We start from the raw sequence: 14,072 nt of genomic DNA, 5'->3' as shown, positions 1-14,072 counted from the left end.
ATAATAATAATAATAATAATAATAATAATAATAATAATAATAATAATTTATTTTTCCGCAGCTAGATCAGTCTGCATTGAGCCTCTTGCCATACAGTGGCTGGTCTAGCTGTATAGACAGAGTCTACAAAGTATTGAACTTATTTGTTTGCACTTATCAGACCAAAAAACTTTTTGTTACCAGAGTTTATTATCACTCACAGTGTCCTCAACGATCAGTACAGTTCCATTGAAGCTCAGGACCTGGCACAAAGGCTATTCTGGGAAGGGTGACAGCTTTTCACTTCTGTTGGACATGGATCAAAACACAGAAAACCCTTAGCTGAAAAAATTTTGCAACTGAAAGTACATATTGCTTCTCTGGTTCACCTCTGAATAACTATGCATAACTATTTATACAGCTTACCAATCTCATAGTTGCTGTATTTGATCTACCTATCTGTATTTACGGCAACAACCCTCCACGGTTTGCTTCATACTGGGCTGACTTGCTCCAGTCTCTTGGGTGTCTGGTATGATTCAGGTAAAATATTGACAGAATAAAAGGAAAATGCTTGCCTAACTGGTGTGAAGTGAAAATTGCTGTTGTTTCTATTCTTATTTTAGGTAGCAACCAGCTTGGCTCTATTTATGGCCACACATCTGTGATGACAGGCAGTCTCTTAGATGATCACCACTGGCACTCCATCATCATAGAGCGCCATGGAAGAAACATTAATCTCACCCTGGACAGACACATTCAGCATTTCCGAACCAATGGAGAATTTGATTACCTGGACCTGGATTATGAGGTAGGTGATGATATTTTTATTTATTTATGTATTTTCATTTAAATAGACTATATTAAGAGAAGTCTGATAAGAAGGGAAGAGAAAATTAACATAATTAAAGTGTTTTAAAAAAAATATTTTTTGTTTGTTTTAATTATGGGTTTAATTAATTTTGCCTTATATTTCATGGAATCTTATTTTGAACACTGTTTTCTCTTAGGTGTAAATTTAGTTTCCCTTCATTAGTCTAACAGATAACTTCTAAGTTCTATTAACTTCTATTTCAGCCTATTTTTCTAAAATAGGAGGTCTATATAATTCAGCAAGCTAAGGCTACAGCTAAGCAGATGCTGTAAGCACAAAATTGATTAAAAAAAAAAAAAAAAAAAGAAAAAAAAAGATTTTTACTTAATGACCTTGATGTTGCTTTTTTTTAAGCACATAAGTACTTCCTTGTATTTTCACAAGTACACCATCAATAACTAATTTCCAGAAAGAAACAATAAAGAGCTAAAAAACTTCCAAGAAAACTTTTGTTTAATGAGTCAGTTAATAAATACAAGTGTTGGTAATAAACTACACTACACTACACTTTCTCTTAGCTGAAAGGCTGAAAAGTAGTCTGAGAAACCAGGGGGGAGAAACTGGATCAAGCAAGATTTACCTTTAGCAGAAGAGGATTAAGTCAGAGAATGCTCGAGCAAGGTGTACATAGATAAGTCCACAGACCCTGATAGACTTATGAGGAGAGGAAGAGGAGAGGAAGTGGAGATGAATATGTGAGGAAAATGAGAGGAAGAGGAGGGGAGAGGAGTGGAGGGGAATGTCACATGTACATACAGAATGGGAGACTTTTGCTATATAGACCTTGTAAAATAATTTTCTTGCACTCTTTCCTGTTTCTAATGAGAATTAATGTAGTTGCCTGAACCACATATAACTATTTCCACCTTTGCAACTTCAGAGAGAATCAAAATGATGTAACAGGAATCTTTGAATTAATTTTTGTATTGATTTTTTTGCAAACATTCTTTTGATTCCAAGAAATATATATAAGCACCTTCTTTATTAGCACTAATGATGACATAATACTAATTGAACAAATGAGTACTCAAAAAATACTCAATGAGCAAATTTACCTTTACCAGTGATACCAATGGGACAAGGAAGATCTGAACTGAGCTACTGAAAACTCACATCAATAGACTTTATTAAAGATTTTCAACTGAGTGAACTAAAGAAAAAGGCTGAGTGCCTTAAGTCCCTGGGCATTTTGCATATATATGTGTAACATATTTACATAATAAATGTATTATGTACAATAAAGTTATTTATAAGTGAGGGGGAAATCCAGGAGATTAAACTTTCTACCTCCTTTGACATTAGAGACCTCACTGTCAGTTCTCAAAGATAAATTTAAATCTCCATGTACATAGATAGATCTGCATAAGTTTAATGGAAATTATTTGATTGTATGGATATATATTCTGTAGTTCATATAAATGCAAGAGCCTTGAACTCTTCTCCTTCCTTTCCTCTCAATTAACTCACTGGTTCTGGAGGTTAGCCATCATAGGCTACATTTAATTGTGTTGCACTTGTGATAAGTTAATCATCATAGATAAAACTCAGTGAATCAAAACAAATTTTCATAGAAAAGACAAAGCTATAACTCCAAATGTCTCCACTTTCATCCTGCCTTCAGTTAGCTTTTGTTGCTGAGCACAGTTTCAAATGCTATGGGATACCCTTTTTGTCAGTTTGTGTCAGTTGTCCAGGCTGTGTCACATCCCAGTTTATTGTGCACCTCCAGGCTACTCACTGGTAGGGGAACATGAGAAACAGAAAATTCCTTCCTGCTTTGTAAGCATAGATCAGCAATAACTAAAATGTTGGTGTGTTACCAACACTGTTTTTGTCACCAATCCAAAACATAACACCACATGAGCTATTATGAAAAAAATTAACTCTATCCAAGATAAAGCCAGTGCACCTTTCTATTTTCTCCTGTCCAAAAAACAATAAAATGCAAAAGAATGTTTGACTATAATTACTATATTACAATCACATTATTCAGTTTGTGTAAGGTGATGGGTCTTTTCTAAAGTCAAATCAAATCGATTTATAACATCTGAGGATGTGTCTGTAAAAGGCTTTTATGTAGCTGGTATGGACTATTTATAAAAATTTTAGTTTTCAGCTATATAGCTTTCCTTCTTATATGCTACGTCAATATCTCCTCTTTGGGATAGAAAGTAGTATCTTACATGCTTTTAAAATGGAAAATGGGTCCCTTGATCTGCATTTTCCTGCTTTCAGTAATATCCAATGGCATTAACAATGAATGATATTTAAAAGCTTGGTTCTGCCAAATCTCAGCAGCAGACTGCAAGCAGAAATATTTGTGAGCTTTCTTGGGGTAGGATATCTAGCTGCTATTACTATTTATGCCATCATCTATTTCATATAAATACTTAACAAAGATTGCAGTGACTAATCTCATATGTCCTTTATTTTTCACAACTGGGCTGCAAAATATTAATGAAATTAAAAAGACCCTGGCAGTGTAGAGACATGTATAGTCTCTATGGGGTGACAGGGAGAGACGAACAATTCTAGTTCATAAATTATTTGTTTTTCATAGTGTTTTAGTACTAGAGATTCTGGATAACCTCATGTTTTAAAGTAATGAAATTCAACATAAAGAGAAAAACAATTCTTGTTTGTTGTGCTAAATCATGTGGTAACTCCTCATTGACTATAACTACATGATCAAAGTGTGTTTTCAATAGTGGATAGTGATCTTGTCTAACCAGAGATAGTAACTTTAACTAAAGGATTCTGTAAAATTCTTCTAGATAAAGTAAATATATAAACATTAAAGGAAGCAAATGCATCATACTGAAGCCCACAACTGCTTTGTTTAGTCTGAGCTCTGAATCTAACACGTTTATACTTAAATGATTCAAGTAAGGCTATCTATCTGGCTAAACTTGTATCTAGTCTTGTTTCTGCTTGAGAAAAATAATGAAAAGGACAGTTATTCCAAGTACTTTGTCATTTGAGACAAGTATTATTAAGTAGCAGTCAGAAGAGCAGTCTGTTATGAGTAACCGTGATGTGGGTGTGCTCTTTATTTGGAAAAGTACAATAACAGTTGAGATTTGCTACCATAAATATTTGCAATCACAAATTCATTATAGATTTTTTTTTTTTTTTTTTTTTTTTTTACCTGCTTTTGCAGTGCTTGTTTGGAACTTATTTTTTATGGTAAGCAGTGTTGTTAGCTATCAGTCTCTGTGTTTGAGTGTTCAAAGAAAGCAAATGCATCTGCAGCAGATATATTAAAAAAATCTAAGAAGTCTTTGCCCTCCAGTAACTATCTTCCATTTTTTTGTTGCATTCAAAGATAACCTTTGGAGGCATGCCTTTTTCTGGGAAGCCAAGTTCTAACAGCAGGAAAAATTTCAAAGGCTGTATGGAGAGCATCAACTACAATGGCAATAACATCACTGATCTTGCCAAGAGGAAGAAATTGGAGCCTTCTAATGTGGTGAGAACATAATTTAATGGTCATCTAAACTTCTGCTTCTCATTCTAAGGAAGGTTTGTGTGTGTGTATGTAGCAGATATCCTCATGATGTACTGGAATGCTGTAATATACAAAACAAAGTTTATTATGTGCCCAAAGATCTAATTGTAAATACTTTTATTACTTTTTTAAAATTTATTTTAAATATTTTATATTTTTTTATTATCTCTGAGCATTTTACCTCTGGGAGTTACATTTCAGCTTTTCAAAATTAACCTTCAGTATCAGATAACTAGTTTTTAAAAGAAAACGGACCCAATTACTGTGATCCACAACTAGGGTAGACAAGATTTATTATTAAATCAATTGCAGGTTTCTCATGGCTTTAAATCCTGGTATTTTCCATCTGTGCAAAGTTAGTTGGATTGCTGGAGTGAAAAATCACTGGAAAGAGAGGGTTTTAGATCCCTTTTCTGGTAGCTTTAAAAAGCCTCAAGGTACTCATCTTCAAAATCATTATTTAGCCATTAACATTATAAAGTTTAATAATATTTTATTCTGTTGGTAGTTTTCCTTTTCTTTTCTTTTTTTTTTTTTTTCTTGCTTAAACACTTGTAGTTGCTTTAAAGCAACTATAAAACAGAATTAAACTTGGGGCTTTATAGGCAGGCTGATTGAGAAAAGCCTTTAATTTATATATCTTTAAGGTTCTAAATGTTCCTTAAAATATTTGACTTACACAGGTAATGTGGGTAGGAAATGAATGTATTATTACCATGAACTTCACATGGCCTGAATAAGTTGTTCAAGGCTTCCTTCTGTACAAGATTACAACCTTCACAACATGCTGCTAGCAGTATGTATGATTCCACTGTTGCCTTTTTTTTTTTTTTTTTTTTGAGTATGATATAGTAAAGATTTATACATGCAATAATGATAAAATGCAAAGGGTTGATTACCATTTGATTATTCCTTGGATAGTAATAGACGTTTCATGTAGTTGTATGAACAATATGGCTAAATGAGCAAGGTTATAAGGAAGGATAATTCTGAGTATGTGATATAAATCCCGAGTCTGTAAAAACTCAGTAATACAGCCTGATATTTAGAACCTTTTCTATAAAAGGTTTTTTTTCAGCGTTGTCAAGGGCAAAGAGAATGATATATATGTCAAAAAAAGACTACCCTTCTAGAATTTTTTCAATTACTTTTTTTTTTTTTTTTTCAAAATCACTTGTGGTCTCCTGCTTGCAGTGCATATTAAACTTGTAATACTTGTAATACTTGTAAACTTTTTTTAAAGATTGATAACTAATTCAGGAAAGTATCTTTGTACAGAAGTTGTTTTTCCCTTTTTGCACCAGTCCAGTCCACTATAAGTTAGTAAGATATTTTCGTAAAGTGTCTTCCTGAATAGAAGTGTTACTTAAGAAATTTCTGTAGCAGAAATACTTCTCAAGAGCTCAGCATAATAGTAGTCCTAAAGTCTCTGTAAAACCTTCTCTCTATTTTTATTTGGTTGCATTTTTATTTTGTGCGGTTTTGTTTTTTTGTTTGTTTGTTTGTGGGTTTTGTTTGTTTGCTTTTTTTTTTTTTTTTGCGGGGAGGAACACAGGCTTGTTGGTTGGATTAATTAGTCCAATTTGATTAAATTCTGTTACCTGTAACACGAAATCAAAATCCACATCTGTAGGTTTGTCAGTATTAGTGCTTCATCAAGAGGCTGTGACATGCTAGTTTAATTTGATCACTCTCTTGATTTCCGATTCTAAGAATATCTATAAAAATAGATGTGACCTTTCCTTTCAGTAATATTACTTATATTGCTTTGACTCTTCAAAAGCAAAATCTATTTTACTCTAGTTAAATAAACATGGATTTATATGTTCCTTACAAAAGACTTTTTCTCCTAGTTTTGAGTCTGATTTATCATAAAAAAATAGAGTTGGTTGAGACTACTGTAGTTGATAATCGTGTTTCTGATGATGGCTCTTAAGTTATCCAACCAGAATCAAAGCTCCATTGTAGGAAATACTGTACAGATGCATAATAGTTGGCACACTCTGCCCTAAACAGTTTATTATACGAAAAAGCAAAACAAAATGTAATGTAATGGAACAGAGGTGAAGTAATTGATATGTTTATAAGAAGTATCACAGGGGGAAAAAAAAAGAGGAAAGAAGAATATGAAAGAGGTGTGAGACAGAAGGAAAGATGTTCTTATAGGCAGACTTCAAAAGTCATGCAGAAAAAGGAAACGGACAAGTTAATAGAATGAGGAGATCTAGACAATTTAAGGAAATAATCTTGATTTGTCTCTGAACAAAAATAAAGTTAATAAATAAAAATCTTTAGACCTCACATACATAGGTGTTATGCCTATGAGTGCACCACCAAGAGTCTTCTAACATTTACCTAAATTATTTATTCCTTTTAGCTTTTGAGATTAACAATATAGAGGGGAAAAAAACGGGGGGGTGCGGAGGGTTAGGGGAAAGTGTCACAGTCTTCTGTGATAGGAAAGGTAGCATCTTTGGGGAGAATGAGTAGGATAGATGGCCTTGAACAGTTGTTCTTACTAGTGGAACCTTATTTGTTTTCATATTAGATAAATGAGACAAATGATAAGCATACCCAAAAGGGAGAGAAGGAGAGCCAAGACAAATGATAAAAGTGTCTGCTTTTCTCCTGAATCAAGTTGCAAACAAGAGTTGGCAGTGACTAAATAGAACAGTGGGTGCTAACTCTTGTTTACAGCTTGGTTCAGATCTAAGACGGAAATAAAGACCATGCTTACACAGAAGTCTTCCAGTCCATCTTTCCTATGTTTATCTAAAATAGTAAGGTTATTTTTTGTTTATTTATATTTACAAGCACTAAAGTGTAATATGCAGCACTTTCCCAAAGCCTGTAACAGAAAAATTTTGAGAAGAATCATATTTGCTGCCCTCTATCTTTACATACATTAGGCCTATATTCCACCCACTTCAGCAGCTGCGCCACCACATATTACTGAGAGCAATCATGTGCAAATTTAACATAAGTGTTTTCTTTAAAGTATTTTTATTTGCCAAATATTAAGACCAAAGATGAGTAATAAGCTATTTTAAGAAAAATACTGAAACATGTCAACTGTTAGTTAGAATATTATTGCCTTTACTGTATAATCTAACTTGATTTAACAGGTACTGTAGTGTTAATAAACTCATTACCTCTCTTTTGCAAGATATGTATTCATACATCATCTCTATTAATTGCAATTTTTTTTTAAGACCAGGTAGTATTTCCACAAGGGATAAGATCTAAAAGTGAAAATCACTTATTAAAGGTAAACATGAAGCTAACTTGCAAGGCAGAGATCATGATACAAAGATCAAACTGACCATATAAAGATATTTTCATAATTTCCCTTCCAATGTATTACAAGTAATTCTGTAATAAGGCCAACAGTTTCAGTATAAATGCACATATATGAGTATAAATGCATGCTGTATATTTGATTTGACTTCCATATCACTGCTCAGAAAGGTATTCAACAAATTATCATAGAGTAGTTTAGGTTGCAAGGGACCTTAAAGATCATCTAGTTCCACCCTCCCTACCATGGGGGGACACATACCTTCCATTAGACCAGGTTGCTCAAAGCCCCATCCAGTCTGGCCTTGAACACTTCCAGGGATGCCACATCCACAGCTTCTCTGGGCAACCTGTTTCATAACCTTCATTCACCCTCTGAGTGGATAATTACTTCCTAATACCTGATAGAAATATGCTCTTTTTAAAGACTGTTAACCCTTGTCCTGTCACTACACTCCCTGACAAATAATCCCTCTCCTGCCTTCTTGTAAGACATCTTTAGGTAATGGAATATGGGTTTAAGGTCTCACCAGAGCCTTCTCTTCTCTAGGCTGAAAAATCTCAACTCCCTTAACCTGTCTTCACAGGAGAGGTGCTCCAGCCCTCTGGTCCCCCTCATGGCCCTCCTCTGAACTCGTTTGTGTGCTGGGGGCACCAGAGCTGAATGCAGTACTCCAGATGGAGTCTCACAAGAGCAGAGTAGAGAAGGACCTCAACCTGCTGGCTATGCTTCTTTTGATGTAATCCAGGGTATGGTTGGCTTTTTGGGCTGCAAGCGAACATTACCAGCTCATGTTGACCTACTTGTCAACCAACACCCCCAAGTCCTCTGGATGGCATCCCTTCCCTCCAGTGTGTCAACTGCACCACACTCGGTGTCATCAGCAAACTTGCTGAGAGTGCAATTGATCCCACTGTCTACCAACGAAGATGTCAAACAGCAACTGTTCCGATACTGAGTGCAGCCATCTATCCAATTTCTTATCCACTGAGTGTGTCATCCATCAGATCCATGTCTGTCCAATTTAAAGACAAGGATATCATGGGGGACAGTGTCAAATGCTTTTGCACAAGTCCTGGTAGATGACATTAGTTGCTCTTTCCCTATCCTCTAATGCTGTAACCCTGTTGTAGAAGGCCACCAGATTTGTCAGGCTTGATCTGCCTTTAGTGAAGACATTGGCTGTCACCAATCACCTCCTTATTTTCCATGTGCCTTAGCTGAGTTTCTAGGAGGATCCATGATCTTTCCAGGCACAGAGGTAAGGGCTGACATGACTGTAGTTCCCTGGGTCTTCTTTTTTTCCCTATTGAAAATGAAGGTTATGCTTCCTCTCTTTCAGTTACTGGAAACTTCACTGTACTGAGATGACTTCTCAAATATGATGGATAGTGCCTTAGTGACTTCATCTGCCAGTTCCTTCAGGACCCGCAGGTGTATCTCATTAGGCCCCTTGGACTTGTACACCCTTAGGTTCCTTAAGTGGTCTCAAAGCTCCTACAGTGGACTGTTCTCCCAGTCCCTGCCTTTGCCTTCTGGGGCTTGGGATTCAGAAATTATTCTGAATCTACACAAAAGGATCTCTTTCTCTTTGAAAAACAGGGATGCTTTTACAGAGACAAGCTGCAAATTAGTTCTAATTTTTAGCCTAGACCAATGTGAACAATGTGTATCCAATGGGCTTAATTTAAGACAGTCCTTTTGTGAAGTACACTCTTAGTGGGAATTGGGAATCCAGTTCAGATTAATCTAAATGTCTCAACAGGGAAAATACCATTTTAGCTAACAGAGAAATTAGAATTATATGTTACTTTCTCAAGAAATCTCTAACGCAGTTAGTGTTTATGATAAATGAGCTCACTGATGTGAAAAAGGATTTGAATGGATTTGGTTCCATTAACCTTAATAGGTGTTATACATGCAAGTGTCTCATGCATCAGGATATGAAAGCCTTCTTTTTATGAGGAAATTGTTACTTCCTCACAGTAACGAGACAAAAAGAGAAACTTACAAATGTCTAACAAAATGCTTTCTGAGTGCTTCTTAATTGTCACCTGTGATTAGTGTCTTTGACTGAATTTTAAGATGCAAGCTCTTACAAAATGTTTTTGTCCTCTGTGCCTACACTGAATTACCTTGTCTATGTAACAAAATATATTTCTAATCCATGGTATGACTACTACACTGAGAATGTTAACAAAGGATTGCAGAGTGTATTTCATCCAAATTCCTTTTTTTTTTTTTTTTTTTTTTTTTTTCTGTATGTAAAACCTATGGTTTAACCAAAATATGTGTATCACGCTTGGAAATATTCAGACTGAAAGTATCCAAACAAATACATTAGCTATTTCAAAATAGTGTTTAGTTGGCTGAAAGCTTGAAATGAAAATCTGAAAATCTCTCCTTAAATGTATTTTTTTACCCATGGAATATACGTGGTATACAAAAAGAACATGTTTTCTGATGTTGCAATTTTATCATAAAGATAGGAACAAATCTTTTTTTTTTTTTTTTTTTTTTTTTTTTTTTTGAGATCAGCAAAGAGAAATCTCTTCCTTAGTTCTAGAGTAATGGAAATTCTAATGTTTTGTGATTCATAATGGAGGTAACCTAATAGTCTAGCTACTACTTGTTTTATTGGCTAGTATAAGTAGACTGTGTGGCAGTATAATTTCTGATACTCTGTAGGAAAAAGAGGTAGTTATACAGAATACATATAAGAATAAATCTGAGAAATAAATCTGAGAATAAATCAATAAAGTCTTTATTATTTTTATTTAGTTAGTTGTGACATAGCAATACTAAATAAGAAACTGAATCTGCCACATAGGGGGTATCATACTATGACATAGGTAAGGTGTTTTCTTTCCTTTAAAGAGAGATTTTTTAGGACATTGGTAAATGGGTACACAATCTTGCTTCCTTATGATATTATCTAGCCCATCTCCAATTGAAAACAAGTACTTCTAAAAAAATTTACTTAGGACTTCCACCCACACATCTTAGAAAGTTACTGTCTGGCATGCAAATGCTCTAGTTTCCCTCAAGGTGATTTTTTCAGGTGCATTTCTACACTATGAATAATAAAAAATATGCTTTGCATGAAAGGAACGATATGTAACAGAAAGTAAGTTGGAGTTTAAAATATTTATATGCTAACAATTATGTCTTACTCTGACTGGGATTCTGAACAGTGCTCAGATGAACCTTCTATCTAAAATCTAAGTACCTCTGAAAATGTTGTTCAATCCTTAATCATTTTTAATGTTGAAGTAAGTGGCAATGGAGCTGCTGCTCTGATCATCTGATACTGACTGCATCAGACAAAATCTTTCCTTATCGAATTAAATTGAAATTGCCACAGTGTGTCAGAAAACTTAACCATAGAACAAGGTCCTCTTTGCCACATGGTAGAACAGTTCTTCAGTAGAGCAATTCTGTTCTACTCATTGAAGCATTAAAATATCAGTTCTGGACAGAGATCTCCTTAGAGGAATGTGGTTTAAAATAAGAGCTTTACATTGCTTATTATTTCTAAGGAAAAAAAAATGATGTCTATAATACAGCCTGCCATTGTGTTCTCTCATAAGAAATGACATCTGAACCGGAGTGAAAAATTTATGTCTGTAACTCTGGTCTTATTTACAGGTATGTTTTAAAGCTTTTGCGATCAGTATACCTGACTGGATTTTTGTCAGTTTCCCTAAGAGTGAAATTTTATAGTGTGCACATCTCAACTTTTTTTTTCACAGAGAAAATGATTAATTGACCAAATATATTAGGCATTGTTCATGATCAGCTACTCCAAATCACTCAACTTCATGAAATAAAGTATTAGCTTATCTAGTATTATACATCAGAAAACATAACAGAGAAGCTAGGTGTTCACAAGGTATTATATGTTCTTCTTTTACAACCTCACACTTTGTACTGATTTGACATGGTAATATAAAGGTATTTTGAAAACTTTATTTCATGAACTATTGCCCTTTTATAGATCTCTTTGGTTACCATGAACAAGTTCAAGTTTCTCTTGGATTCATTTCATCATCTTTGAACTGGGAATATTAATGCGTTCCCCTAAGCTTTTTGTTAGACTACAACTCTTCAGGGCAGAGACTGCCTCTTACTATGTGTATGCACAGTGCAAAATATAATTAGGTCACTTCTTTGGCAGAAGCCTCTAGGCAAAACAGAAATGTCAACACTTTATAATAATAACAATAATGCTAATACTAATAACACATTTTTACATGGAGCTTACATTGACTACAGTAGTCTCTGGATTGAATGAAACCTAGAATGCTTTTCTAGAGGTAGCTGTGAATTTAGTGGAATCTTAAAATTTTGCTTATGTTTTTGCTTTTTTGTGTGTGTTTTACTTAGGGAAATTTAAGTTTTTCTTGTGTGGAGCCACATACAGTGCCTGTCTTTTTCAATGCCACCAGTTACCTTGAGGTTCCTGGTCGCCCAAGCCAGGATCTGTTTTCAGTCAGTTTCCTTTTCCGAACCTGGAACCCCAATGGACTTCTTGTCTTCAGCAACTTTGCAGATGGCCTGGGCAATGTTGAGATTGACATTAATGAAGGCAAAGTCAGTGTTCACATCAATGTCACCCAAATCAAGAAGAACCGAATAGACATCTCATCAGGTAAGTGTATTTTTTGTTGCCGATTTTTTTTTAATTGATATATTTTTTGTTGATGTTGTTTAAAAGAATAATGGACTTCAAAATTGGAAAAATTGCTTTACAAAATTTAAAATTGAAGTTGTAACAGTACATTTATTCATACTTAATCAGATCCTTTATTATGCATCTCAAAGAGTAAGAAGTAGAAGAAAACAGTTGTTAGATAAGAGACAAGTATTCTTATTCTGTGATCAAGACAAGAAGACGTATCACTCCTTGACTGTGAGGTAGCGTTGCTTCTTACTTTCTTTTTTTTCCACGAGTCTTTCAGTCTTCTCTGCAAAAATATGTGCTTTCAACAGGCAATGATATTATATCCCTGTGGGGAGAGTAGGCTAATAATATGGAAGCCCTCTGTCTCTCAAAAAAAAAAAAAAAATATATATATATATATATATATATATTCTGCAGAGTCATGCTGGAGAAGTAACAAAGCTTTCAGTACCTGCCTAAGGAAGTTTTGGAAAAAATACTGTGTAAAAGAATTATAATCATTAGGTTTGTTTCTGGAAGTTAAGGTGTGTGTTTGTTTTAGTTGATAAGTCCTTTAAAAATACTTGATGCATCCCAGGGTCCTGAGTGAACTGGCTGGTGTAGTTACCACAACACCCTCCATCATATTTGAAAAGTCATGGCAGTCAGGTGGACTCCCTGGTGACTGAAAAGGGAAATGTCACTCCAATTTTTAAAAAGGGTAGAAAGGAAGACCCCAGGAACTACAGACCAGGCAACCTCATCTCCGTGCCTGGGAAAATCATGGAACAGATTTTCTAACAGTCATGTTAAGACATATGTAAAGGTAGGGAGGTGAATTGAGACAGCCAGCATGACTTCAGGAAGGGCAAATCATGCATGACCAATCTAGTATGGTCAACATCTGTCTTCTATAATGGAGTGACTACATCAGTGGACAAGGGAAATGTAACTCATGTCATATACCTAGACTTCCCTAAGGCCTTTGACATGGTTCCACACAAGATCCTTGTCTCCAGATTGGAGAGAAGTGGATTTGAAGGGTAGACTATGCAGTGGATAAGTAACTGGCTGGATGGCCACATCCAGAGAGTTGCAGTTAATGGCTCTAGGTATAGGCAGAGATCAGAGATGAATGGTGTCCCTCAGGGATCTGTAGAGCAACCGCTTCTATTTAATGTCTAGTAATGATATAGAGAGCGGGATAGAGTGCACCCTCAACAATTTTGTGCATGACATGAAGCTGAGTGGCACAGACAGCACAACAGAAGGAAGGGATGCCATCCAGAGGGACCTAGACAGGCTTGAGAGGTGGGCCTGTGTGAATTTCATGAAGTTCAATAAAGCCAAGTGCAAGGTCCTGCATCTGGACTGGGGCAATCCCAATCACAAATACAGGCTGGTTGGTGAATGGATTGAGACCAGCTCTGAGGTGATGGACTTGGGGGTGTTGGTTACAAGTAGGTCAACATGAGCTGGCAATGTGCATTTGCAGCCCAGAAAGCTAACTGTATCCTGGGCTGCATCAAGAGAAACATGACCAGCAAGTTGAGGGACGTGATTCTCCCCCTCTACTCTGTCTACTCTGCTGTCGTGAGACCCCATCGAGATTACTTCATCCAGGTCATAGCACAAGAAAGACATGAACCTCTTAAAGCAAGTCCAGTAGAGGGCCACAAAAATGATCAGAGGACTGGAGCACCTTTCCTACAAAGAATGTCTGAGAGAGATGTTTGGTTTATTTTAACCT

At 35.4% G+C, this 14,072-nt stretch overlaps 1 protein-coding gene across 3 annotated transcripts in view; it reads left to right on the top strand.

The window, feature by feature from the left end:
• The window catches only part of CNTNAP2 (contactin associated protein 2), a 1,137,498-nt gene that overhangs the window by 521,249 nt on the left and 602,177 nt on the right, over window positions 1-14,072 (top strand). For all 3 annotated transcript variants that reach the window (XM_035319470.1, XM_035319471.1, XM_035319472.1), the window contains 3 exons: window positions 606-790; window positions 4,179-4,322; window positions 12,046-12,310. In XM_035319470.1, the coding sequence (XP_035175361.1) occupies window positions 606-790; window positions 4,179-4,322; window positions 12,046-12,310 (594 nt within the window). The remainder of the gene's footprint in view (window positions 1-605; window positions 791-4,178; window positions 4,323-12,045; window positions 12,311-14,072) is intronic.

This window comes from Oxyura jamaicensis, chromosome 2, assembly GCF_011077185.1.
Source record: "Oxyura jamaicensis isolate SHBP4307 breed ruddy duck chromosome 2, BPBGC_Ojam_1.0, whole genome shotgun sequence".
NCBI lineage: Eukaryota > Metazoa > Chordata > Aves > Anseriformes > Anatidae > Oxyura > Oxyura jamaicensis.
The sequence above is the reverse complement of the archived record's forward strand: the minus strand, read 5'-3'. Positions and strand labels throughout refer to the sequence as shown.